At 42.5% G+C, this 26,179-nt stretch overlaps 1 protein-coding gene across 1 annotated transcript in view; it reads left to right on the top strand.

The window, feature by feature from the left end:
- The window catches only part of Ppp4r1 (protein phosphatase 4 regulatory subunit 1), a 60,730-nt gene extending 35,831 nt beyond the window's left edge, over window positions 1-24,899 (top strand). Inside the window, exons 11-21 of the mRNA XM_028777960.1 lie at window positions 836-963; window positions 8,549-9,066; window positions 12,467-12,639; window positions 14,068-14,163; window positions 15,911-16,096; window positions 17,634-17,795; window positions 18,425-18,525; window positions 19,950-20,070; window positions 20,158-20,292; window positions 21,008-21,149; window positions 23,346-24,899. Coding sequence (XP_028633793.1) covers window positions 836-963; window positions 8,549-9,066; window positions 12,467-12,639; window positions 14,068-14,163; window positions 15,911-16,096; window positions 17,634-17,795; window positions 18,425-18,525; window positions 19,950-20,070; window positions 20,158-20,292; window positions 21,008-21,149; window positions 23,346-23,509 — 1,926 coding nt within the window. The 3' untranslated portion in view covers window positions 23,510-24,899. The remainder of the gene's footprint in view (window positions 1-835; window positions 964-8,548; window positions 9,067-12,466; window positions 12,640-14,067; window positions 14,164-15,910; window positions 16,097-17,633; window positions 17,796-18,424; window positions 18,526-19,949; window positions 20,071-20,157; window positions 20,293-21,007; window positions 21,150-23,345) is intronic.
- Window positions 24,900-26,179: the final 1,280 nt, after the last annotated feature.

Genomic DNA, 26,179 nt, shown 5'->3' on the forward strand with positions numbered 1-26,179 from the left:
GTAGGAAGTTGTGAGTTACCATGTGGGTGCTGGGAACTGTACCCAGGGTTTTTGAAAGAGCAGTGTTCTTAACTGCTGAGCCATTTCTCTAGCTCAGTGATTTCAAGTTTAAAAAATAATTTACTCCAAGTGGAAGTGGCACTTGCCATTAATCCCAGCACTTGAGAGGCAGAGGCATCTGGATCTGTAAGTGTGAGGCCAGCCTGATTTACAGAATGAGTTCCAAGATAGAGCTATCTAGGGAACCCCTGTCTTGAACCCCTGTTTTGAATTCTTTCAAAAGAAAGAATTTATAATTATGTTACTCATATATATAAGACTAGTCAATAGGTTATTAAAGGTTGTCTTTTTGTTACCTGGAAAGTATTTGGAAAAAAAAATCATGTTTTTAATTTAGCTTGCTATTTAATGGTTGTTGGCTTGTTGAGTTTTTCTTTTCTTTTCTTTTCTTTTCTTTTCTTTTCTTTTCTTTAATACGTATTTTCACCAAGTATTGAGGATGTGTATCTTTAATCCTAGTATTCAGGAGGTAGAAGCAGGAGGCAAGTAGTTGGAGGTCATCCTGGCTGCACAGGTAGTTCTTGTTTTTGAAATGTACAGGAAGCCTTTGTACCAGTTTGTTTGTTTGTTCTGTCTTTGTGTTGTTTAGTATATCCCACTCAGCTCTTATTGTCTGAATAGCCAAGTCAAGGAAAGAAAGAGTCAGGTTTCTGTTACAAGGCTTTCCTGTTATCCTGAACGTACTTTGGCTTTTGTATATACAGAGTAAATATGTATGCATTCGAGTATGTATACCTCTTTATGCTTATGTTTATTATTGTCCTTTTCTTCTTAGGTTCGCCAAGCAGCCTTTCAGTCTCTGGGGCCTTTCATATCTACATTTGCTAATCCATCAAGCTCAGGCCAGTGTTTTAAAGATGAGAGCAAGAGCTCAGAAGACTCAGTGGCAGAAGACAAAGACAGGTGTGATGGTAAAACTTTGTATATTTGTAACAGCATTCCCACCGTGTTACCGTGTATACTGTTTAATGAATGTTTTATAGTTTTTTTTTAATACATACATTGTCTCTTCAGTTAGTTACGCATTGACTGAGAAAATGCATGTAACACACAGCTTGATGCCTTACATAGAGAATGACAAATCTGACTTTCTGAGTATTTAATGAATTATTTGCCTAGGAAACTATTAGTGCTTATGCAGTATATTGAAAGCTTTTGTCTTAAAAAGCTACTTGAATATTTGCTTTTGTATACAGTCTACTCTGACTCTTTATTTTTCCTTACAGTCAATTTAACGTGGATCTTGGAGTCTCTGTACAAAGAGATCATTATAATTCCTCAACTGAGGGAAGCTTTTTTTTTTTTAAAGAATGATTTATATTATTTTTATGAGTACACTGTCACTATCTTCATACACACACCAGGAGAGGGCATCGGATCCTATTACAGGTGGTTGTGACCCACCAAGTGGTTGCTGGGAATTGAACTCAGGACCTCTGGGAGAACAGTCAGTGTTCTTAACTACTGAGCCATCTCTCTAGCCCTAAGGGAAGCATTTTAATGATTAGCCCTAAATTAATATGCTTATTAAATAGAAGAACAACTTTAAGATAACCAAAGTTTGATAGAGGTTGATTTTCAGATTTCTAGACTTAAAGAATTTCCGTTGACACTTTTAGTTCTTAGCATTTGCTCTTAGGATTTATTATAGTTCTGTAGAGAACTCTGTGGGTCAGGCAGTACATGGGAAGGGTGTATAAGCCTCTGCAGTTGCTTACATGTTGTTGACACACAGCCCCTTGCCGTGATGCTAATGACCATTCTCTTCTATAGGTCTTGGTACTGTGGTATTTGCTTTCTTGGTGTTTTGATTTGACAGTTCTTCCTTTCTTCTCTGCTGCCTTGTTTTACCTTTTTGCCTGTTCTCCTACTGTCCTGCCAAACACACCTGAGGTACTGTTTTTTTGTAAAGGAAGAGAATCTCTCTATTCGGTCTTCCTAGCCAGCATAGTCTGAGTTCTTTTGAGAGCAGTGCTGAAAGGGATTTGATAAGAGTGGCGGGGGTGGGAATGTTGCCGTCTTTGCATTTGTGAAGTCTGCTTACATTCTTTTTAAAGATTTATTCATTTATTTTATGTACATGAGTACCCTAGTTGTATGTACACCTGCATGCCAGAAGAAAAAATCTGAGCCATTATGTGGCTGTTGGGAATTAAACTCAGGACCTCTGGGAAGTCCCCTTAACCGCCGAGCCATATCTCTAGCCCTAACACATTTTTTAAGTAAAAATCAATTTAAGTGTACTGAAGTTGACACATAACTTGTTTTTAAATTTGGAGTCTAATAAGTGAATGTGTAAATGTATAGGGAAGTGTATAAGACAGCATTTTCAGTAGAAGCAGATAGTAAACATTGCATTCTCTGTCACAAATGCAGACTCTGCTCCTGTAGTACAAAGCACTGTCAGCACAGTGTGAACAGCCTTGCTGTGCTAATCTATAGTGAGATGTAATAGGAGCAGTTGTGGGCTGTTGGGCTGGACTGGATAGCTGTAGATACGTGGCTTTATGGAACAACTAACAATAGTTTGGCTTCTTGATTGACTTGCACTATAATATGTGTCTTAATAGCAAGTCTATTATTTGTAGCACTGGATTATCTATAGTTGCCATTGACTTGTGTTAATGATTTAGTAAAGGAAAGAGCATACCTGCGTAAGGAAGGATTTGTTTTAAATACTGTAAAAGTTGGGCATACTTGCACATCATTCTTGTATTGCTGCCTCAGAAAGTGACTTGACTGCCTTGCCTTAAACAGCACTGGTATGTTTTCCAGCTAGTGTAAGAACCCAGTATGGACCTAGAATTTGGTGTCTGTGGTCAGGGTTTTCTCAGTTCCCTAGATTTCATACTTGTCAGTGTCAAGACATGTAAGGCACTTTTGTTTTTATATTTTTATGATGTGTGTGTGAGATATGTAAGTGTGGGTATGCATGCATGTTTTGTATGCACACATGTGATATCTGCTGGTGCCCATTGAAACTAAAGGAGATGAGGTCTGCTGGAGTGGAGTTACAGGCTACTGTGAGCCAACCAGTGTGGCTTCCCAAGAACCAAGTTTGTATCCTCAGCATGAGCATTGAACTCTGCATGGCTGAGCCATCTCTGCATCCCTCTGAGGAAACTTTTGCTGCCAGGTTTCCACTACTGCTGATTTTGTGTGTAGTGTTTGATCTGTTCTGAAATGTTTACTGTCACTTAATATTCCTAGAAGAATTTATTGATTACAGACATGTGGCTTTATCAGATCTATCAGGCTATTAATACTAGTTTGAAGATGCTGACAAAGGCTACATATAGACAGAGTAAAGCACTGAGATTTGCTTTGTAAAGTTTTACAGTTTAAAGTAGCGAGCTCGAGGACTGTAGTTCAGTGGTGGGAGACTTGCCTAGCACAGCAAAGTCATGCAAATGGACACTCATTTGCTGAAAGCATTGCATTGCTGCCTGGTGTACTTTGTTGTTGGGCTCTCTGTTGGGAAGGTACATTTCATGTGTGTTGTCTGTTAACAAAACTTCATGTTGGTGTCCACTGTCTTCATGCCCACAGCTCCCAGGATAAGAGCCTGATTGAGTAGCTTAGGATCTGTACAGCACTTCTTTTAAACCATGTCTTTTGAAATGATGGATTTGCTTTCATCATGCTTAGACTAAGTACAAGCATATCCATTGCAGCTGTCTGGTCTTTATCTTTGTTTATGCTAACACCTTCCCTAGACCTGACTCGTAGTGGGTGTGTGTTTTAGATTATCATTCTATAGAAAGTTCATATCTTTATACAGGTAGGTCACCCACTGCAGTTCATTAGTAGCCTCACCTGCCTTCCTCCCAACTTGCGTTGTTTGTTTTTCCTTCTTCTGAATATTTGAGACAGGGACTCTATGTAGCCTTGGCTGTCCTGGGATTAAAAGAATGTGCTACCACACCTGAATTTTTTTTATTTTTATTTATTTATTTTTTTTTGGTTTTTAGAGACAGAGTTTCTCTGTGTAGACCAGGCTGGCCTCGAACTCAGAAATCCACCTGCCTCTGCCTCCCAAGTGCTGGGATTACAGGCATGTGCTACCACTGCCCGGCAACACACCTGAATTTTTTCCCCCTTTAATTAATAACCCCTATAAATAAAAATCTTGATTGACTTACTCTAAGAATCTATCGGTTTGATCTTCAAAATCCTAAGTATCTGAACAATAAAATTGATTGTTATTGCATCAATAATTTGGAGATATTTCACAAATGTCAAAGCTTCATTTAATTACTTCATAGTGTAATTATGAATTTAGCTTGGAAGTAGTGTCCTGTTGTTTACTTTGTTTTGGGTTGATTATCTTTAACCAGATGTTTTGTGAGTCATTTTGTCCTTGAAGTAATTGTACTAGGTTTGCCAGGCTCCATGGGCTCTGTTAAGGAAGTCTGAGGGTATTGGAGACTAACTTGTATGGGAATTAGAGGCTGAGACAGGATCCCATGAAGTAAAGGCTGGCTTTGACCTCCTGATCTTCCTGCTCCTGCCTGCCTAGTACTAGGATTACAGGCTGGCCCATCATGCCCAGCTTCTTCTTGACAAAAACTTGTAAGCTACCTCTGCTGCTCTTCTATGCACTTGTTTTAGATGTGACTATAATTCTTCCATCCAGAAGCAGACTCTTCAGCTCCCTCTGTTCAAAACCACGGTTGTTCTGTACCATAGCACTGAGATGCCATCAGCAACAAGCTACATGCTTGTCATGACACAAGCAGCTCCAGGAGGTGATGGAATTTAGGGAATTTATACTTTGGGCAGTAAACGTCACACACATCTCCCAGAACCTAACACTAGACCAAACTTCTAATTTCTTATAATTTTATGTTTTAAAAAACAAATATAGGAGCTGGAGAGATGGCTCAGTGGCTAAGAGCACTAGCTTTTCCTCCACAGGACCCAGGTTCAGTTCCCATCACCCACATGGAAGCTCACAACTGTCTGTAACTCCAGTTTCAGGGTATCCAATAGCATTACACCGACACATATACAGACAGAACACCAATGCACATAAAAATAAATCATTTTTAAAAAGAAAACTTGGTGTTTTAACTTTCAACAGACTAATTGATTTACTTTTGCTAGAAAGGAAGAAATGGCTCCATTAGACTGTCAGGGCCAGTGCTAAAATTAACATGAAGGTGAGCCGATAACTCAGTCCTTGGAGTATTTTTTGTCTTGAGTGATTGGTACTTAGATTTTTTGTGGGCACCTTAAATTTGTCAGATGATAGATAAAATCTAAGGTTTCACCTTGCCCCTCCAGAATATTGAGTTTCTATAATTTTAAATTTTTATATATAATGATTCTGGAAAATAAAGAATACCACAATCTCTCCTTCAACCACACATTCCAGCACCACTTTGCTATGTTTGCTTGCCTATGTGGATTTTCCCCCTGGCCCTTTGAGAAGTTTTAGACATTTTTTTTCTTATTTTTTTCTCAGATATTAACTTTGTATTTTTCAAATGTAGAATCAGTGCACAGCTGTCATCCAGTTCCTGACACCAGGAAATGATTCTGTGCTATGGTTAACAGGACAGAGTGCTCAGAAATGTATACTTCATACACACTGGGGATGAACACTTTCCACAGGAACATTGGCCACAAGCTGTTGGAAGAGTATCTCAGTTCAGTGAATCAGGAGCAAGGCAGATCCTGCCCTTAGGTGGCTCCTCCCATGCTGCTTAGTCGCCTCACATTTGACACACAGGTACAGTGTGTGCATTTTATGTGTTTATAGTTGTAGAAGAGAAGCACCAGGTATCAAATGCTTTTACTATATGCCATGTTTTCAGACAACATGTGCATATAAATTTTCAATTTGTATCTTAAATTTAAAAAAGCATGTGTTTTTGGAAATGCTTCTGAAAATGGTGAGCATTACAAAATGGAGCTTGGTGCTTTCATGAAAACCTACATTAGGACTGGAGAGTCAGCCCAGTGGTTGGCACACTGGCTGCTGCTCCAGAGGGTTTGGAGTCAATTCCCAGCACCCACCCGGTGACTCAGAAATGTTTGTAATTTCAGTTCCAGGGGATCTGGCTCTATACATGCAGGTGTATACATACATACACACACACACACGCACACACACACGTGTGCACACACAGTAAACTGATGCCATACATGAATGTTGCAGCACCCTTATTTTTTACACTCCCCTTAAATTTCTAGTTTGATATTTTATTCTGATGCTGAGAAGTTTTAGACAGTTTTTAAACCTCTCAGATGCTTTGTAATTCTTTTCACATGGTACTTTGTGAGAGAACTTGTTTTTCTTTATCATATTCAAGTTACAAATTCACATATATCTCCATTCACCCTTATTTTTCCTTTTACTTTCTGTGCAACTCAAGTCACGTGAGCCTGGATTGTCTTCTTAGACATTGTTACTTCAGTGGCTCCATTCTTTCACCCCCTGTCTGTCATTCTTCCATCTGGCTTCTTCTGATTAACCTGTCTTTCAGCATTATTATTTCTTGCCTCCTTTACTGCTCAACCCTTTGTAGTGCACTTGTGAGTCTGTCTGTCAATTGCTCATAGACAGCACTACCTGGAACTTAGCGGATGCCTAATCCACCTGGCCAGACCTGAACTTGTAAACCTGTGGAAACTGCTCTCATGTTGTTAGCCTCTAATTAGTGCTGTGAGCATCTATTCAGTTGCCCTAGCCAGACTCTGGGTTTCCACCAGGCTCTGCATGAAGTTAGTGGACACACACAGTGTCACCATCTTGATCTCTGATGGATACCACCTGTGCTTACACTTCATCATCTCTGGTGCTGACATCACCATTCCTGCAGCTTGGCTTCTCTCCAGCTTGTTTCAGCACTCCTTGTACTAGGATCTTGGGAAAAGAAGATGTCTGATAGTTTTTATAGTTGCTTCATTATTTGTGATGGCTGTAGGTTAAACTCAGAAGTGTGTCCGGGCTTTGCTCCATCCCTGTCAGCCATGCCGTAGTCGCTTTAGCTGCGGGAGGGTGGCCTGTGCTCTGACTGCTGCCTATCCTCTCAACATTGGCCTGTGTGCGCCTGTCTCTTCTTGGGATGTTTTTCTTTATTTGCCTCATTATAATTATATGTAATTATAATCTCAGCTTGCTCATTTTAGCTATGTAGGGCCAGGCTCCTTTTAAATTCTTGATCCTCCAGCCTCAACAGGTGTGTACCACCACACCAAGCTTGGCTTCCTGTGTTCATTTTTATTTGTCTATGCTAAAGGTGATTGTGCTGGAGTGAGCATCTATGTGCATGTGCATGCATGCATGTGTGAGTCTGAGGTGTGTGTGTGTGTAAGAGCCAAAGGTCAATTCAGTCATCTTTCTCAGTTGCTTTCCACCCTATTTGTTGAGACAGGGTCTCCTCCTGAACCTGGAGCTTGCCAATTCACCCAGACTAGCAGACCAGCAAGCCCCAGAGATCTTTTGCTTCCATCTCCCCAGCACTGGGACTCTAGGTGTGTAGCTCCTCCAGCTTTTATATTGGTGCTGGGAATTGAATTTGGGTCCTTACATTTGTACAGTTCACCTAGACCTACATACCAGATCCTGAAACCTGGTTTATTCCTGGATCCTAGTAGGTGTCCAGTAACTACTTGTATAACAGACAGGAGAGAATCAGTAGTGTCGAAGGTTGCCATTGAGAGGACAATGGCCAGTGTTTCTCAGTCTCCACATACTCCCACAGCCCGTCTTTGGAAAAACCTGTTCTTGAAGTAGCACTGGAGATTGAGGAAGAAATAAAAGTAGTCCTATATTTACACTTAAGTAGCTTTTAATACATTATCTGAGAGAGTTAGTGTCTTCTCTATTGCCCTCTAGAGTTGGGTTTTTTTCTTTATCCCTCTTTTATAAGCAAAAATGTTTTGACTCTCAGCTTTCACTGTGTCATTGGAACTGAGTAGAATACAAATAATCCCTGAATAAATAATTTAAAATTTGTGTGTATCTTAGAATCCATTGTATTGATTTCTTCTTCCTGCTTTTATCAATATTAGTAGTATTGTAGTGTCCAGAATTTTTTAACATCATTTTTTAAAAGTTATTTATCTTAATCTTATGTGCATTGCTGTTTTGCTTTTATGTATATATATGCAAGAGTGTCAGATCTTGGAGTTACAGAGAGTTGTGAGTTGCCATGTGGGCGCTGGGATTTGAAGCTGGGTCCTTTGACCTATCTCTCCTGTCCCCAGCATCCCAGGAGTTTTAAGTGTCACCTTCTCCAGCTGTTAATAATGCTTGACTGTTTAGACAAGTTTGACAGGTGTTTCACCTCTCTGCTGAACAACTGATGGAAAAGCAGCGAGTGTAACATTCAGGACTATTGAGTTCCTGTGGGTAATCTGTACTAAGTACTTAGCTAGTCTGAATGCTATGTCATGCTTGTCATTGACCTTTTTCCCCCAGTAATTATGTCTATACTTCTGTATTTCTTTTTCTCTCCCCTAAATGAAACAATGAAAGGATCAGAGATGATGGTGTCGTAGAAGAAGAGCAGCGCAGGCCAGAAGATGCTCCTTCAGACCTCAGTGCTCCTCACTCCAGTGCCAGGCTGGAGAGCACACTTCAAGGCTGTTGTGCTGAGACACCTGGGGACTCTGCAGGTGACATGCGTGTTCCAGTGGACAGCTCCTTACTCTGTACTTTGTCCTCAGAGTCTCCTCAGGAAGCAGCTAGCGATGAGAGTGACATCAACAGCAAGTCTGCATCCCAGCCAGACATTGGCACCAGCTCCCCAGAGTCCACTCCCTTAGATCAGGAAATGTTCAACTCCTTCCATTTCTGGAGGACTCCTCTACCCAAAATAGATCTTGATAAAGAGCTCCAACAGGACCCTGAGGAGAGACTCAGCCCAGAGAGAACAGGAGATGCACCTGCAGTCCCTGTACCAGGTTCTCCCAATATCACCATGGCTACCCGGAAGGAGCTAGAAGAAATGATAGAAAACCTAGAGCCGCACATGGATGACCCGGATGTTAAAGGTATGGAAGAGTCCGTTGCACTATTTATTTAAAGGTGATTTTTAAAATGCCCTTTCAGACAACATTGCCGGTCTGATTTGTATGTTTAAGACGGCTCTTCTCTGCTGTTTATTGTTGAATAGATGTGTTCATTTAGAAATCACTTTTTTAAATTATTTGGTGTTTAATATTTATGATTTTTAAGTTCTAAGTTCTGCTGTATTCATTTTGCTCTAGGTCTCATTTTTAAAGAAGTGCTGTAGTCTATATGGTGGACATAGATGTCTGGTTTTTCACGTGTATGATGTTTTAAGAGCTGTAGACTTTTACAAGATTAATTTCTTTTTCAAATTTGTATTTTGGGGTCGGGGAACATTACACATACATAGCCCATGTCCTCCACTGTGAAGAGCTGAACTGGTTGTTCAGTCCTAAAGAAAGCATTGCATCTTATCAAGTAGAATATATATTAAGTCCTTAAGAATGGGAAGTGAGATGTTGTAAGGCTCTCCTTGCTCTGCCTGCTGGAGCTTAGGAACAATGTTAAGAGCAGAGCCAGGATGCAGTTAGATGGTGCTCACATGTTTTTAAGATTAGGTATGATGATGAACACCTTTAATCTCAGCACTCAGGAAGCAAAGACAGACAGATCTCTGTGAGTTCTAGGCCAGCCAGCTCTACATAAGAATTTGTCTCTAAGAAAAAAACAAAACAAAAACCTTTTAAATCCTGTAACTGCAAATTTTGGCAAACCTTCAGATCTAATATCACGTTCTGGGTGGTTTTTACCCTTTTTGTTCCCAAAGCAAAAGTTTCTAAACTGTCAGTTTGCTCAGTTTTGAGAAATACCCATTTTTAAGCAAATAAAGTAAAATCTTAAGTAATCCTTTTAAAACAGAAAGCTTTCTTTTGGTTTCTTTGTCGGGAAGATAAGATCTCATTCTGTAGCCCAGGTTGGCCTCAAGTCTTCCTGCCACATTCTCCTGAGAGCTAGGATTGTTATGGTGTGACACCATACCCAACTAAAACCTTGTGTAAACCTTGAACAGTGTGGTCTGTGGTAAGCTAGCTACCATCTATACTTGTTTTCATTTTCTATGATTTTTAGAGATTTCCTGTTGTAATTTTATACCTGAAAGGCATTAAATTTTATTATATCCTTCATCCCTAATATTATTTTAACTGAATTTAATTCAAAATATCTATCTTTGTACTTATTGGCTACTCTAAGGGAGTTTCGCTGTACACATCAAGTTACAGCTGTTCTTGTAAGGCAGCATTGCTGAATTCAGTCTCAGCCCTCCTGTGATCATTGATGTTTTTTTTTTCTCCTGTGATTTTTTAATAATGAATTTAAACTGTTTTCATTAGACTACAATAGGGAAAGGAAGGGAAAATCCCTTTCTTTTTTTTTTATTTTTTTTTTTTTTTTTTTGGTTTTTCGAGACAGGGTTTCTCTGAGTAGCCCTGGCTGTCCTGGAACTCACTCTGTAGACCAGGCTAGCCTCGAACTCTCGAACTCAGAAATCCGCCTGCCTCTGCCTCCCAAGTGCTGGGATTAAAGGCGTGCGCCACCACCGCCCGGCTGGGAAAATCCCTTTCTTACCTCTGAACACAGTAGGCTCTCATAAAAAGTTCAACAGAACAGATCCTACATAGGGAAAACACAGAGATGGTAGAGAGATCCCCTTTGTAAAAGATGGTCTGCTGGATCTGTGGAGCTGCACCTAGAGCTGACCTGCAGCACATGGCCGGCAGCTCATAGACTGGACACGCATGGATGGGAAGCAAGTCCACGGGAGACGAGGACCTGCCTGTCAGACAAGTTCTCCCTTTGTTCTCAAGCAGCACCTACACATCTGACATCCCATCCACACATGCACTTCCCGGGACATTATATTTTGTATAGTCAGATTTGAGCACACTTCTGCTTTTGCTTTAGAAACTTGAAAGACCCCAAAGAGAGTTAAAATGATTGTCATGATAACTACAAATTATAGCTAAAATTTGAGAACAGTGAAAATCACCAGAATGTCCCATGAATAAACACTATTATTTGCTTTATTTAGGTAATGATGACTCACTAAATTAGAAGTTCCTTAGGCACTAGTCTTGTATGTCCATGGTCAGATGCTTAAATGCATTTAGATACACACCCTCTCATAGCTGCCTCAAAAATAGAAATATACTTTATTACAAAAGAAAGAACAGTCCTGAGAATGAGAGTGGGGCTAGTGAACTAGGAACAGCTGTACTCAGGAGCACTCCTTAGTCTTAGACTCACCACCCTTTCTATATGCTTTGCATAGCACCTGCTTTTGACAGTTTCTCTCTCTCTCTCTCTCTCTCTCTCTCTCTCTCTCTCTCTCTCTCTCTCTCTCACACACACACACACACACACACACACACACACACACACCCTCATTACTGCCTACTACCCCTTTAATTTCCCTCTGTACCCTATCTTCCCACACCCCATCTCCTTCAGCAGCCATTAACAGCTTAGGAGAGGTGTGGGCTCATGAGCACCCTCTGTCCATGATGGGATGTTGCAGAGCCCTACTGTGTATTCACAATCACAGTGGCCATGTCATCTCCATGCAGCACTTCATAAACCCCTTCCTACCTTTTGCTTTTAACAATCCTGCCTTGGTTCAGGGAGAATTAGCATATATTCAGTGTGTAAGGCTAAGAGTCTGCATTGACCTCTGCAAAAAGAAGCTTCTCTTTCCAAGGTAGGAAATTCTACAGATGCTGTCACATATGCATAGATTGTCTTGAGCAGTAGATTTGAATTTTATATGTGCAAGGGGAATATTAGCTTGCACCTCCTCCCCCCAAATATATTTTTTCTAAATTACTCATTTATTTGGTAGGGTAGAGAATTCCTCTTAGTTTGAATTTTCTGTATAAGGAAGGTAGTGTTAGTAACTAGTGCCTGGTAAGTTGTTTTGGGTTTGGGCAAGCAAGAGTTTGATCCCAACTGTTTGGAACAAACTGTAGTAATTTCAGTGTCAAAAAGGGATAGTGGTGAAATAGAGATGTTTCAGTGTTGCTGCCAAGAAGATTCTGCAACCGCCATTGTTTCATGTTGGCAGGTTTGTGTAAGTGTCTTTCTTCTAGAATAGCTTAGTGAGACTTAACAGCTTGACCTATAGACTCCTGAAATTGAGCCCTGTAATAACCTGAAGGTGCCTCCAGCAACTAGACAGCATAATCTAGACAGCATAATCTAGACAGCACAATGAACATTTGTGTTCCATTTGGTCTCTTGAAGGACTAATGATTTGCCACAGTAGAAAATTGTTTCCAGCTCCCTCATGGCAATGTCAGAAACACACATTGTACTGGTAGCAGCTAGGGGAGAGAAGGACTCAGAGGGTGTTGCGGTTGCTCTGTTCACTGTCTCCTTTGCTCACAGCACAGGTGGAAGTGCTGTCGGCTGCCCTGCGCGCTTCCAGCCTGGATGCTCACGAAGAGACCGGTGGTGTAGAGCAGCGGAGTGAGCTACAAGATGAAGTGGGTGTCAGTGAGCTTCCAGACTGTAACATAAATCAAGACACTTCTGTGCCTTTGATCAGCGCTGCTGAGGAGGTAATAAGCTCAGTGGTGTTTGCCAAGTGAGAGCTCTGTGAACAGTCTCCATGGGGACAGTGGTAGCCAGCACTCTAGTCACCGCGCTCTGATTGTTATTCATTCTCTAGCTCTTCTTTTTTCATAAAGTAAAATAATTATTTTCACCTCATCCATCCTTGTGACTTTAGTGTCTTATTAAAGGCTCAAAAAAAGTCAATCCTGTCTATATGACTATTTAGATGGGTGGATGTTGATGTAGCTCACTGCAGTGAAATAGTCTTACTGGAAACAAAGCCCTTTATCAAGAATAATTAACTCTTCCCTTTTCTTTTTGGAGAGGTGCTTTGTTTCTGATCGGACCATTTCACTGCAGCAAGCAACACAGTACTCTGAGCAGAAGACCGGGACTTGAGGCCATGCTGCGGAGGGCTGTGGCATTGTCTGGACTCAAGTGTGAGGGTGGGTACTGCTCCTAGCATCATCTTTGCTGCATCCATGTAGCTGTTCACATGATCCTACCCTGGTTTCCTACTGCGTTCTCCTCAAGCCAGAGTCATGTAGCATCTGTTTCTTCTCTCTTGCTGACAGAGAAGGACACCACTCGCCGCCAGAGTGCAGTGTGTACACCAACCCTAGCAGCTTGAGTGATAGAGCTCAGGGAAGTGCCAGGCAATGGGGGTGGCAACGGCATCATCCTTAGTGCTTTGGTGTGGTCCTGCTTCTGTGGATGGCGTCTGATGCCGTGGGAATGTGTGTAGTGCTTGTGCTTGGGATAGGAGCCTTGACTGCTGTGATACATACACAATGCAGAGTAGACTTTGTGTGTGTTTGTGTTCTGGAAGTGTGGCTGTTAAAGCAGCTACTGTTAAAATCACTTATTAAAACCATGAGTAGAAATAATACAAAACTACAGGACAACCATTGGCTTCTACGATAGTTGACTGGAAGAGCCCTCCTGGTAGTTTATAAATGAGCTAATACTTTTTTCCTTTTTTAAAGCTGGTTGTTATAGATTTATTTAATGTGTTTTGCCTACTTGTTTGTGGACCATGTACATGCAGTGCCCACAGAGGTCAGAAGTGGGCATCAGATCTCCTAGAACTGGAGTCTAGAGGGTTGTGAGTCACCACTTAGGTGCTCGGGATTAATCCCAGTCCCTCTGCAAGAGCAAGTGCTCCTAACCATTGAGCCATCTGTCCAGCCCCATGAACTAATTTTTCTAAGACTCATTTTAATACATTTCATAGTTATTCCACAAGCTTGGTTTAAAGCAGGGGAACATTCTTAGGAGGCCTTAAGCATGTTTATAAACATTTACAATCCTAAAAGTTTCTCTGTCTGTATCTCTTGATAGTGGTGAATGGTAAGTAAACCAGTCCGAGAGGTTATTAAGGGAGGACAGCTTCCAGGCCAGGCAGTTCTTGAAGTACATTTTTCTCCTGACAGAATATGGAGGCCACTTCTGACTATGTTCATGGAGGTACAGACGTAAGCCCCAGTGGTGGCTTCAGCCCGGATGAAGAGAGGAGACCCAAAGTCCAGGTGAGTGACCTGGATGTTGTGTCTGAGTTCATAATCCTTCCTCCAAAGCCTGTGTGTGACCACAGTAATCTTCCTTTGTAATCGCTGGTTTAAAAATTAAGATAGTTCATCATGTGTGTGAAAAGAAAATTTAAGCAAGTGGCAAAACCAACACAAGCACATACTTTCCCCTCACATTCTGCTGTGCCCTGGGGTTCCTGTGAGTGTGCACGGAGATGGGTGCCCTTTTGACCTTTGGAGATGGTCATCTCGTACTGCTTAGGTGTTCCCTCTACCTACAGATACTCAGTTACATCCAGTTTGTTAGAGATTTTATTGGCCTTGTGTTGTTTTCATTCTTTAATCAGGGTCTCACTGTGTAGCCCAGTCCACCCTCAGACTTACTGTGTCACTAGGCTGCTCATGGATCACAGCAGTCTTCTTAACAGCTGTGCACCACCAGACCTGGTCACAGATTTTTGAATTCAGGCTTATCTTTGTCTTTCATTTCCTTTGTGAAATGAAAGCCTAGTCTCCGTAAGGTACCTGGGGGTCACTGCAGACCACCCCCTTCCAGTGGTTTCTATTATTACACTTCTCTGTGATGTTTGCCTCTGGGGATGTCATTAGAAGTAGACTCCTAAGTCACATAGTCCATGGTTATAGTTGTGTTTCTTATGTAAAGTAGAATCATTGTGCATACTGTTGTTTTAAAACATACTTTTCTGTTATATTGCAAAAATATTTTAGTCAGTGCACATAGATTTGTCATCTTCAGCAAATTACATGTTCATAACTAATATAGTTAAAAAGGAAAGGCAGTGAATTCTCCACTCAAACAGCTTACATTCTGAGAGGCCTCCAGTCTTTTAAAACTCCCCTTCCAAACATACATTGCACATTCATTAGCAAGTATGCACATTTTCTCTCATGTATTTCAAACACATGTATACACTTTGATTTTCTACATTTTTATAGAGGGGGATGTGGCTTATCTTTTTGGTTTGTTTTCTTGAAATAGTGTCTCATTGTGTAGCTCTGGCTTGCCCAGATATCCACCTGCCTGCCTCTACCGCCTAAGTGTTTGCATTTAAAATGTGTACTACCATGCCTAGTTCCAATGTAAGCTTGAAAATTACCATAGAAGGAATGTGGCTTTAACTTTTTCTTTATTTGGACATACTTCTGGTACAATATCGTCCAAGCTGGCTCCAGAATTGATCATCCTGCCTTAGCCTTCCACGTGCTGGAAGCACAGGCACACACGGTCATGCCCTTGCTAGGAAGCATGTTGATAATGATATGGTCATGGCAGAAACTCAAGGAGACCTGCCACAGCCTCCTTTGTAATGTACTTTTCAATTTAGTGACAGCAATTCTGACCTGTTTTAAGAGGCTTTTTATTTATATATGTGTATGTATGCACATATATATACATTTGCTTAATACATGCTATTTTTTAGTGTATGTTTTTGACATGTGTGTATGTGCATGAGTGTGTGGAGGCCAAAGGTTGATTTTGGATGTCTTCCTCAAACATCCCCTACTTTATTTTTTGAGACAAGGTCTTTTGCTTATCCTGGAGTGCACCAATCTGGCTAAACTAGTTGGCCAGCAAGCCCCAATAATCCCTTCTCAGTCACTAGATATGTCAGTTTTTGGAATTAGTATTGCTATAGCTTAAAATTTAATTAGTCACATTTATGTCTGACCTGCTGGAAGTTTATTTAAATGTTCAAATGTACTATGTCCTTTCTTTTTTGGTTAGGATGTTGTACCACAAGCGTTATTAGATCAGTACTTGTCAATGACCGACCCTTCTCGAGCACAAACAGTTGACACTGAGATCGCCAAGCACTGTGCATACAGTCTGCCGGGTGTGGCCTTGACTCTCGGCAGACAGAACTGGCACTGCTTGAGAGAAACTTACGAGACCCTAGCGTCAGACATGCAGGTGAGTGAGCAGCAGAGTCTGGAAGGTGGCATATGCTTGGTTTCCACATCTGAGGATGTCTGTGTCCCAGCAAGTGGTTGGTGTTACAGAGAATTGTGACAACTTAGAGCAGTACCAGAAGGCGCTTGTCATGTAGATGTGTGTTGTGCAGGTTTATCATAGGTGATGCTGGAGACTAAAAGATGGCACCTCCCTAACAACCCTGCTGTAGGTGCTTGATTTCTCACACCCTAACAGCTGGATATTGGTCCTGAGGTTTGGTGCGTGAGTGCCCAGAGCTTTGAAATGCACACCTCCCTTGAAAGCTCACAGAGTAAAGCTAGGGGTTGTATGGACATCTGGTTTTTAGGTCTTTTTCTAGGCTTTGACTTCCTCACACTGTGTTCAGTCTGATTCTTGTGTGCCAGAGTTTAACTCTCTTGGCCCCTACCCATCCCAAGAAATAAACCCAAACAAAAAGCCAATAATAAAAACCATTCTTTCAGTTATTAACTTATTAATTTGTTATTAAGAAAGCAGTCGTTGGGACTGGTTTCCACAGATCGTAAATGCAGTGCTCACTACCCACTCAGGGCACAAGGGCTGTTGACTCAGCCTCCTGTGGAAAAGTCCCTTCCAGCTTCCTAACTGTGGCTATGGGCAGGGAAGGAAGCCCAGAGCCCAGTTCCATCTCCTGTCAGCAGCTCTCAGGTTCTCTGCATTCTCCGTCTTTGTATTCCCTCCTCTAGGACATGTCTGCCTTTGTCTCTTTCATGGGTTACAATGCACAGGTTTACTGTTGCATGTGTGCTATATGCACAGAGATCTCTTTATTTTTGTGTTTCTTAAATTACCAGTTCTGCACAACTAAGTTTTAGGTTTTCTCCAAGATAACATAGTACAAGACTCTGAAGGGAAGCGTTGTGTGGGTGGCACAGGGTTCTGTTTAATACAAGTGGGCAGGAGCAGATATTAGTGTAGTTAATGGACTACACAAGTTATTAGTGATTCCCAAACATGTTTCCTTCATAAGAGAGAAGGAAACAGTGCATACCATAGAGGGATTTGAAATTTTATCACAACTTTTGACACGTGGTAGAATTTTAAACTTTAAATTTTAAACTGTTAATTGTAATCTGATATAATTTTTTGGTTTTGTTTGGAGATGAGGTCTCAGCTCTGTAGCCCTGGTTGACCTGGGACTATGTATATACATAGGTCAGGCTGGTCTCAAACTCACAAAAGTGCAACTGCCTCTGCCTCCCAAAGTTCTGGGATTAAAGGCATGATGTAATCTTTTTTACGTGTATCCATGCATGTGGGTGCCAGTAAATGTGGGAGTTGTGGGGGAGATGCAGGTATGAGAACATTCGCTGGGTTCAGGTCTTTCCTGCCAACTGTGGGATTGGTGGATAGCGAGCGCAGCTTCTCTTGCCTGTGCACAAGTGCATCCACCTGCTAAGCCATCCTTCTGGTCCTGGTTGAACTTCTGAGACTAATAATGTTCAGAGTACATGGCACTCTGTGTTTAGATTTCTCACAGTTTCTATTTCTACAGTGGAAGGTTCGAAGAACTCTAGCCTTCTCCATCCATGAGCTTGCGGTGATTCTTGGAGACCAGCTGACAGCTGCAGACCTGGTTCCAATTTTTAATGGATTTTTAAAAGACCTCGATGAAGTCAGGATAGGTGTTCTTAAACACTTGCATGACTTCCTGAAGGTAACCTCTAAATCCTTTTGCATAAATACATACTAAAAGTCTACTCTAAGCCTAAATTCTGATTTCTTTTCCTTTTCTTATTTTTATTGTGCTAGCAGTGTTTATTAAGGAATACATCCGTAAGTTTTGGTTAGCTGTGGTATGACACATTTTTCCAAGGGTGTTGCACCTTGAGGATAATCAGGGTGTCGACACTTTCCATTGTGGAAAGTTTTATTACCTTTGTATGGGGTCTGCTTGATTTCCTTGAGAATCAGCCATTCTACATGGTAGTTAGTAAGAAACTCCTATTTTCAGTCTGTATACACACCAGTCGTATGTGTGCATGGTGTGTGTGCACGTGTGTGTGCCTTTAACCCAGTGATGGGCACTAAAGATGGGCAGATGGCAGGAGGCAATTCAGTGAAAGACCTTGTCTCAGGAATAAAAAGGCAGGTTCAGTGAAAGACCTTGTCTCAGGAATAAACTTAACACCATTGCTAACTCACCATGTTCTCTTCTGGCCTCTACGTTCGTGCACCTATGAGTGTGTGCACACAAACCTCACAGTAAAATAGAGCTGCCATGTATCTTTAGTATAATTACCACATTTTTCAGTCTAATAGAAGCATTTTGTTTTGTTACTTCAGCTTCTTCACATTGATAAAAGAAGAGAATACCTTTATCAGCTCCAGGAGTTTTTGGTGACAGACAACAGTAGAAATTGGCGCTTTCGAGCTGAACTGGCAGAGTAAGTTGTAACAACTTATTGGGACTGTCTGTAGGTTTATCTCATCTCTTCCTTTTGATGTTTCTTCTTGGCCTCATGTCCCCCACGTTCTGTGGTTTCATCCTTTCTCATCATACCTGCCTTGCTGCCCTGGCTTCCATGGAGTTGGGTATTAATACGTCTACTTGAATCCATTGACAGGGTGCGGTCTATGTACTGTGGCCTGTCACTGCCACTCAGGATGGTACTGCCTTTGCTGAGGTGGGCTGGGGTGCCAGTTGGCCTTTTCTGTTGTTCTGTCCCATCCTCAGCTCCCAGCTGTCCCTGTGCTCATGTACTGGTGTATGCCTATGTACTAGGGAGTCTCCTCTCTGGCTCTGCCTTAATCCTTGGCAGGTCTTTGGCTCCTGGGCTTTTTCAGAGGTTGTCCCCTCCCACTGGCATCCAGCTGTTGCTGCCTGTGGCCAGTCTTCTGCATATACAGGCCTGCCTCCTCTCCATAGCAGTAGGATGTGTTGACTTGTCTCAATATCCAGTCTTAACCTCACATATGTTGGTGTTTTGTTTTTGTGTGTTACTTGTGTACCACGTGTGCCTGGTGCCCGTAGGCATCTGAAAAGGGGTGTCACCCTCTGGAACTGGAGTTATAGATGGTTCTCAGATGTCTGGTTGCAGACTGCAACTCAGCTGGGTTTTTTTATCACATTTTGGAAAATACTTCTTGCACACACTATCCCTCAAGTGACGTAGTTTGTATGCCCCGGGGCTTGCTTCTATGAGATTTAATGTCAGTAGGGGACTCATGTCAGAGGAGGCAACTAATCCTGTTGCCCATAGCAAACGCCCAGCTGGAATAGTGAGCATTGAGTGCTTGAAAGGCTCCTGCTGCATGCTATAGCTTTCCACTGAGCTCATTTGTGCCTCTGTGGAATCTCACCGCCTTCTAAAGCAATGTAGGAGGGAGCCCATGCATGATGTTCCAGTGAACAGATAAGGAAACATTTTGCTCTGTTTCCATTCCTGAATGGTTTCAGTTTATTTTGCTAGCTCTGGGTAATAGAGAAACTGCTTATTTACCATAAGATGCTAGTGGCTGGAAGTAGAAGTGATCTGGTTCTGCTGCTGTCCCAACAAGAGAAGGAAGCAGGGAAGTACCTGTCTGTGCTCACTACACTGAAGTGCACACATGCACACACACTACCTCTCAGTACAGCCAACTGGGGACAAACCATGTCCACACCCCAGCCCTCCAGCAGTGTTCCTCAGGGAACTAGCATGCCTTGAACTCACAGGTCCCCTTCTATGTATTCCAGCCTAGAGGAATACAAAAGTCTACTTGGTTATAAGAACTTGGTGCCTTGTTACAAAGTATCTAAATAATTAACCTGATGCCTCATTTTTTAAACCTTGGTTGAATGTTACTTTTGTTGTTTGTATCTTTGTAGACAGCTGATTTTACTTCTAGAATTATATAGTCCCAGAGATGTTTATGATTACTTACGTCCCATTGCTCTGAATCTGTGTGCAGACAAAGTTTCTTCAGTCCGTTGGATTTCCTACAAGTTGGTATGTTTGTGCTTGTTGGCCTTTCCATCTGTGATGTGTCCACTCAAAGGACAGGAGACAATAGCCTTCCCTTATGCTTCCTTCTAGGTCAGTGAAATGGTGAAGAAACTCCACATGGCAACACCGCCAACATTCGGAGTAGATCTCATCAATGAGCTGATAGAGAATTTTGGCAGGTGTCCAAAATGGTCTGGTCGACAAGCCTTTGTCTTTGTCTGCCAGGTAGGAAAGGCCTGGGCACACCTGCTAGTCAAACTTGTCCCAGTCCTCCCTCTCTGAAGGTTTTTCTATACTGAGGAACTGAAGTTACTCTCTAGCTGTCTTTCATGAGGTTGCATGCTTCTCCAAGTTAGGCGTCTGTTTGCTTCATTCAGCCAGCATGTCCTCAGGCTGGCATACCCAAGTACCATGTGCACATATCCATGTGTGCCACAACACTCCATTCATACAGCACAGTGCCCACAGAATGCAGGTTTGAAATAAAGGTATGCGCTGGCTGCCCTGGGTCTCTGTAGAGACTTTAAAACTAACTGAAGCCAAGCATGCTAGGGTGTACCTGGATTCTCAGCACTTGAGAAGCGGACAGAGAGGATCCCTAGTTCAAAGCCAGCCCCAGCCTAAATGACCTAAATGGAATGGGGGAAGGCAGTTGAAATTTACCTGGTGATAACCGTAAGACTCAAAAGCTTCCAACTGCTTTGATCACCACCAAGGGCAGGGACACCATTTCTAGTAGAAACAAAACCAATTTACTCTGATGGAACATCATAGAAAGTACTGAAGTATCATATGGTATTGTTTGGGTTCCTATGCATCTGGAAGTCCTGTGTGGACACCAAATTGCATGCCACTCAGGTTATTACTCAGGGTCCCATCTTCTGTGTGATGGTTGGGCTCTGGCCTGGCAGCTGACTCATGCACTTGTTTTTCCCACCAGACTGTCATTGAGGACGACTGCCTCCCCATGGAGCAGTTTGCTGTGCACCTGATGCCACACTTGCTGACCTTGGCAAACGACAGGGTCCCCAACGTTAGAGTGCTGCTGGCAAAGACCCTGCGTCAGACCCTGCTGGAGAAAGGTGCGTGGTGGGACAGTTTGGAGGGTCACAGCCAGCGGCAAGGCAGAGACAGAGGCAGGTGGATTTTTGTGAGTTTGAGACTAACCTGATCTGCAGAGTGAGTTCCAGTACAACCAAGACTACATAAAGAAACCCTCTCTTGGAAAACAAAACAGGTCAGGTGGGGAGGGTATTTTAATGAAGATACTGTGTTGGTAAAAACCTTTTATCTTGGACATAAAGCTTAAGTCTTAAAATTTTGTGATACAGTGTTTAGGGTAGATGGTTCAGGTGGGGAGGGTATTTTAATGAAGATACTGTGTTGGTAAAAACCTTTTATCTTGGACATAAAGCTTAAGTCTTACAATTTTGTGATACAGTGTTTAGGGTAGATGGTTCAGTCTGTAAAGTGTTTACTCTGCAGGCATGAGGATGAGGATCTGCATTTGATCCCAAGAACCTGTGTAAACATGGGGGATGTGGTAGTGTGTATCTGCCCGTGTTGGAAGGCAGAATCAGGCAGATCTCTGGAACCGAGTGGCCATCCAGGCTAGCCAAACTGACAAGCTTAAAGTTCAGTTAGAAAGCCCATCTCAAAAATTAGTCTTAGTTAGGGTTTCTATTGCTTGGCCAATGACACCATAACCAGAAAAAAAGTTGGAGAGGAAAGGATTTATTCAGCTTACACTTCCAGATCCATAGTCCACCATTTGAGGAAGTCAGGACAGGAACTCAACAAGGGCAGAAACCTGGAGGCAGGAGCTGATGCAGAGGCCATGGAGGGTGTTGCTTACTGGTTTGTTCCCATTTCCATGGCTTACTTAGCCTACTTTCTTACAGAACCAAGGACTACCCAGGGATGGTACCATCCACCATAGGCTGGACTGTCCCCCATTGATCACTAATTGAGACAATGCCTTACAGCTGGGTCTCATGGAGGCATTTCCTCAACCAAGACTCCTTCCTCTCTGATGACTCTAACTTGTATCGAGTTGATACACAGAGCCAGCCAGTGGAATGCAGTCAAAGGAAAACATTGAGTGCCAATTCTGGCCTCTATACATACATAATACATTTATACATATACAACATTTTCATAATTTAAATGGTGGGCTGGAGAGATGCCTCAGCAGTTAGGAACACTGACTGCTCTTCCAGGGGTCCCAAGTTCAATTCCCAGCAACCACCTGGTGGCTCACAACCATCTATAAAGGGCTCTGATGCCCTCTTCTGGTATGTCTGAATACAGCTACAATGTACTTATATACATAAAATAAATAACCCTTTTAAAAAATATTAATTTAAATAATGGGAGGCAACCAAGCTACTCAGCAGGTTAAGAGACTTGCCACTAAGCCTGAAAACCTGAGTTCAGTCCTATTTCCCTCAGGATATAGGCGAGTACCAAGTCCCAAAAGGTATCCTCTGGTCTCTATACCAAGGCTTGCATGCCCATTGTAAAGACACTCCCTGCAGCTTGCACCTGATTGTGGCTGAGGGTCTAGGAGGCTTGTCTTTTCCCTTCATTCATTAAGCAGAAGCCAGGCACCTGATAGTATTTGTTTTGTTTATAGTATTGTGACAACACTCTCCAAATACACATAAAGTTGTGTGTGAATTCATGAACGTGGTATGGAAGAAACCTAGAGTAAATCATAGGATAGAAATAAACCAGTATTGCTTTCTTTTCCTTATTTGTATATTTTTACTTTTTTGTCTTGTTTTGTTTTTGAGACAGGGTTTCTCTGTGTGGCCTCAGCTCTGTAGACAAGGCTGGCCTCTAACCCAGAACCCAGAGATCCACCAGCCTCTACCTCCCAAGTGCTGGGATTAAAGGTGTTCACCGCCACTGCCTGGCTCTTCTCCTGGTCCCATGTACATTTTCAAAAGAACAGTAAAAATGGCTTTTCCTCCTTAGAAGAAAGGTCTGTGTATGATTGGTATTTAACCACTGTTTTCTGAGCTAATAGCCAAAAATGTTTTAATAAACACAAGCTTATTCACCACCAAGAGATTTGTCTATCACCAACAATAAATCTCACAATCCCTCTTGAGTTTAGTGCTTTTTTTCCTGCAACAAATGAGCTTACAGACTGCCGAGTCCACATGCTATGTTTACTCTCAGAACTATTTTGTAGGCAGTGAGCTTTTGACACCTGTACTTGACTAAACTCCCAAACACCAATACTAATGTTGTGTACTGCACTTTGTTTCCAGAATACTTCTTAGCCTCTGCTAGCTGTCATCAGGAGGCCGTGGAGCAGACAATCATGGCCCTGCAGATGGATCGAGACAGTGACGTCAAGTACTTTGCAAGCATCCACCCCTCCAGTACCAAACTCTCTGAAGATGCAATGAGCACAGCTTCCTCCACCTACTGACCCCTGACCCACGGTGTCCTTCCTGCATCCGCAAGAGCCTGGCCACGACTGCCTGCGCCACTCGGGACAGCTGTGGTGGGGGCCTTCCTCCTGCCAGCTCATTCGCAGGTGCAAGTTGCCTACTCCCAATACCAGTGGTTTTAAGAGTCAAGAGAAAGTACAGTAAACACTATTATCTTATCTTGACTTAAGGGAAAGTAAATCTCAGAGGATTATAATTGTCACCAAAGCCTTAACTCGTTACTTCACCTTCCTGACTGAATGACTTGAATTGGCAGAGCATTTTCCCCTCGGGAAGGATGAGGTTCCCAGAGACCTGCATTGCTTTCTTCTGGTTTTATTTAACGGCTGATAAATGACATTCTTAACGGCCAGAAGGTGGATGTGCACCGGACAGGAAAGGCCTTCAGTATTAGTCTAAGCATTTCTTCCAGGTGCGGAGCCTGTTCAGCTCCTTGGCCGCCCTGCCCTGCCCAGCCCAGCCCTAAGTGTGAATAGTTCTTGGCGTGTATAAATGACAAAGGAGTTTTTCCTCTCCTAAGGGCTTGATGTTAACACTAAATAGAATCTGATTCTGACTCCTAATGCAGCACATTGCTGTGTACACATTTACAGAATGTTTGCAGAATCTCTCCTGATTTTTTTTCATGCTGGTCATGACCTGAAGGGAATTTCTTAGCACGAATATTGTGTCAGGTGTTTTTAACTTGATCATGGTCAGCTCTGAGGTGCAACTTTTTCTTCCCATGCTGCACCCCTGTGACCACTCTGGGGCGTGCAGCCTTAATCATGCTGTTAGAACTGTTGTGGTACAAGTTCCGAATAAAATTTATTAATAGGATCTATAAAGACACCACCCACTCTGTCTTCTAATGTCTACAAATAAATGCAGTATGTAACCTGTATTACTTAGCAAAAGATGGAGGAAAGGTTAAAGTATTTGTCTTTAACTAGCTCAGTGTTCACCTGTCAGCCCTACTCTTGGCGACAGCAGCAGCCTGAGGACCAGAATACTATGAACAGCAACCTTGTCCTGAAGCTCCTGAAGTACAGAAAAACACCTTCGAGCCTTGGTTTCCTCATCTGTAAGGCAGGAGCTAGTAAAACCCTGTCTCCCACAGGGTTGGTGTGCAGCTGCATGAGGGCCTCTGGGAAGGCTTCAAGTGCAGAAGGCTGCACATGCAGATTCCAGTTGCTTCTGTGTAAAATCCGCACCAGAGTCCCTAAGGTGCTTTGTGAGTACTGGCTTGCTTACGCTACTGGGAACTCAAGAATAAGCCAGAATTAAAGTTTTAAAATAAAACCTGGTGTGGCTGTTGGAAGACATAGGTTGCTTCCCATTAAAATTCCACAGACAAGCCTGTGTAATAAAAATGTATGAAGAATTCCACTGTCAGAGGTGTTGAAATGGATAAAATACCATACTAACACACTGTATAGGGAGTGGGTGGGCCAGGGCAGCGTTGCTCTAATACTTGGCCTAGGTGTTGAGTCTCACAAAGACTTGTGAAGGTAACAGCAAAGCTATGTTTAGGGGAAGAGAGCAGCCTCGACTTCATTTACTCTAACTCCAGAAGTTCACACTATCCACTTTTCCTATCCACAGTATCCACTTTTGCCCCTCAGACCTTCATTTCTTTACACAATGTTAATAGCTGCAGTTAAGACAACAGCAATGAAACAGTGTGTTTTAGGGTACAGGATTTCTCTACAGTGTTAGAACACTAACTTTTAAAATGTGCTGCTTCCTGCTTGATATCCTACTGGGCATTCCTCTAGAACCCACTATTTAGATCTTGGTAAGGTCAGTGAAGACAGGCACCTGCATTGTTCAGCAACTTTAACATAGTGCATGCAAAAGCCTTCCTAGTCTTAATGATTGCTAGCAAATTCAAAGTAAGGAAAAAGTCTCCATTGCTATGATAGACACCATGAACAAAAACAACTTGGGAAGCAAATAACTTTTGGCTTACACTTCCTAATCACAGTCCACCATTGAAGGAAGTCAGCCAAGGCAGGAACTTCCTTAGGTTCACTTAAGGACCCTGACCCTACCGTCCCTTAGCTTCTCTCCATGACCCCTTCAGTTCTGGAGCTTCCACACCCCACACCTTCACAAGTGGCCTCCTGACCTCTGCAAGGGCTCCAGTCCAGGTAGGTGGTTCCAGGCCTCCTCTGGTCCCTGTGACTTACCCTCTCACACCTTTCAAAACCAGGACCACATGGAAGAGCTACCAAACTTGAGCTGTAGCTTTGCCCACATCTTGGACCGCATCTTGTGTGTGCTGACCCCGAGTGAATAGACTTCCCAGAGACTTGACCTCAATGATGCTGGTTTTACTAGGCACAGCTGGGTTTCAGCCTTCAGTGCCTAGCATCAGTCCCAGTAAAGCCAAAGGGTTCACTCACTCTTGTTACTCACAGCTCATTTTTCAACCCTAGCTGAACGAAACAAGATTCTTTATACAAAATGTTATAGTCTTGGAGGACTCTCCAACTTTACAAGTCAGGCCCCCACAGTTGGCATTTCAGTATTTTCCATGTTCCCACAAAACAGCTCACTGAGCTCTGGGCCCCAACAGCTTTTCCAGACCAGAGTTCCTAACTCCCCAAAACAGTATAGTCTGTCCCAGCAGGGCTCCCATCCAGAAGCAGCTTCCTAGTTTTCCA

The sequence above is a fragment of the Grammomys surdaster genome, unplaced genomic scaffold (assembly GCF_004785775.1).
Source record: "Grammomys surdaster isolate TR1022 unplaced genomic scaffold, NIH_TR_1.0 318, whole genome shotgun sequence".
Classification (NCBI taxonomy): Eukaryota; Metazoa; Chordata; class Mammalia; order Rodentia; family Muridae; genus Grammomys; species Grammomys surdaster.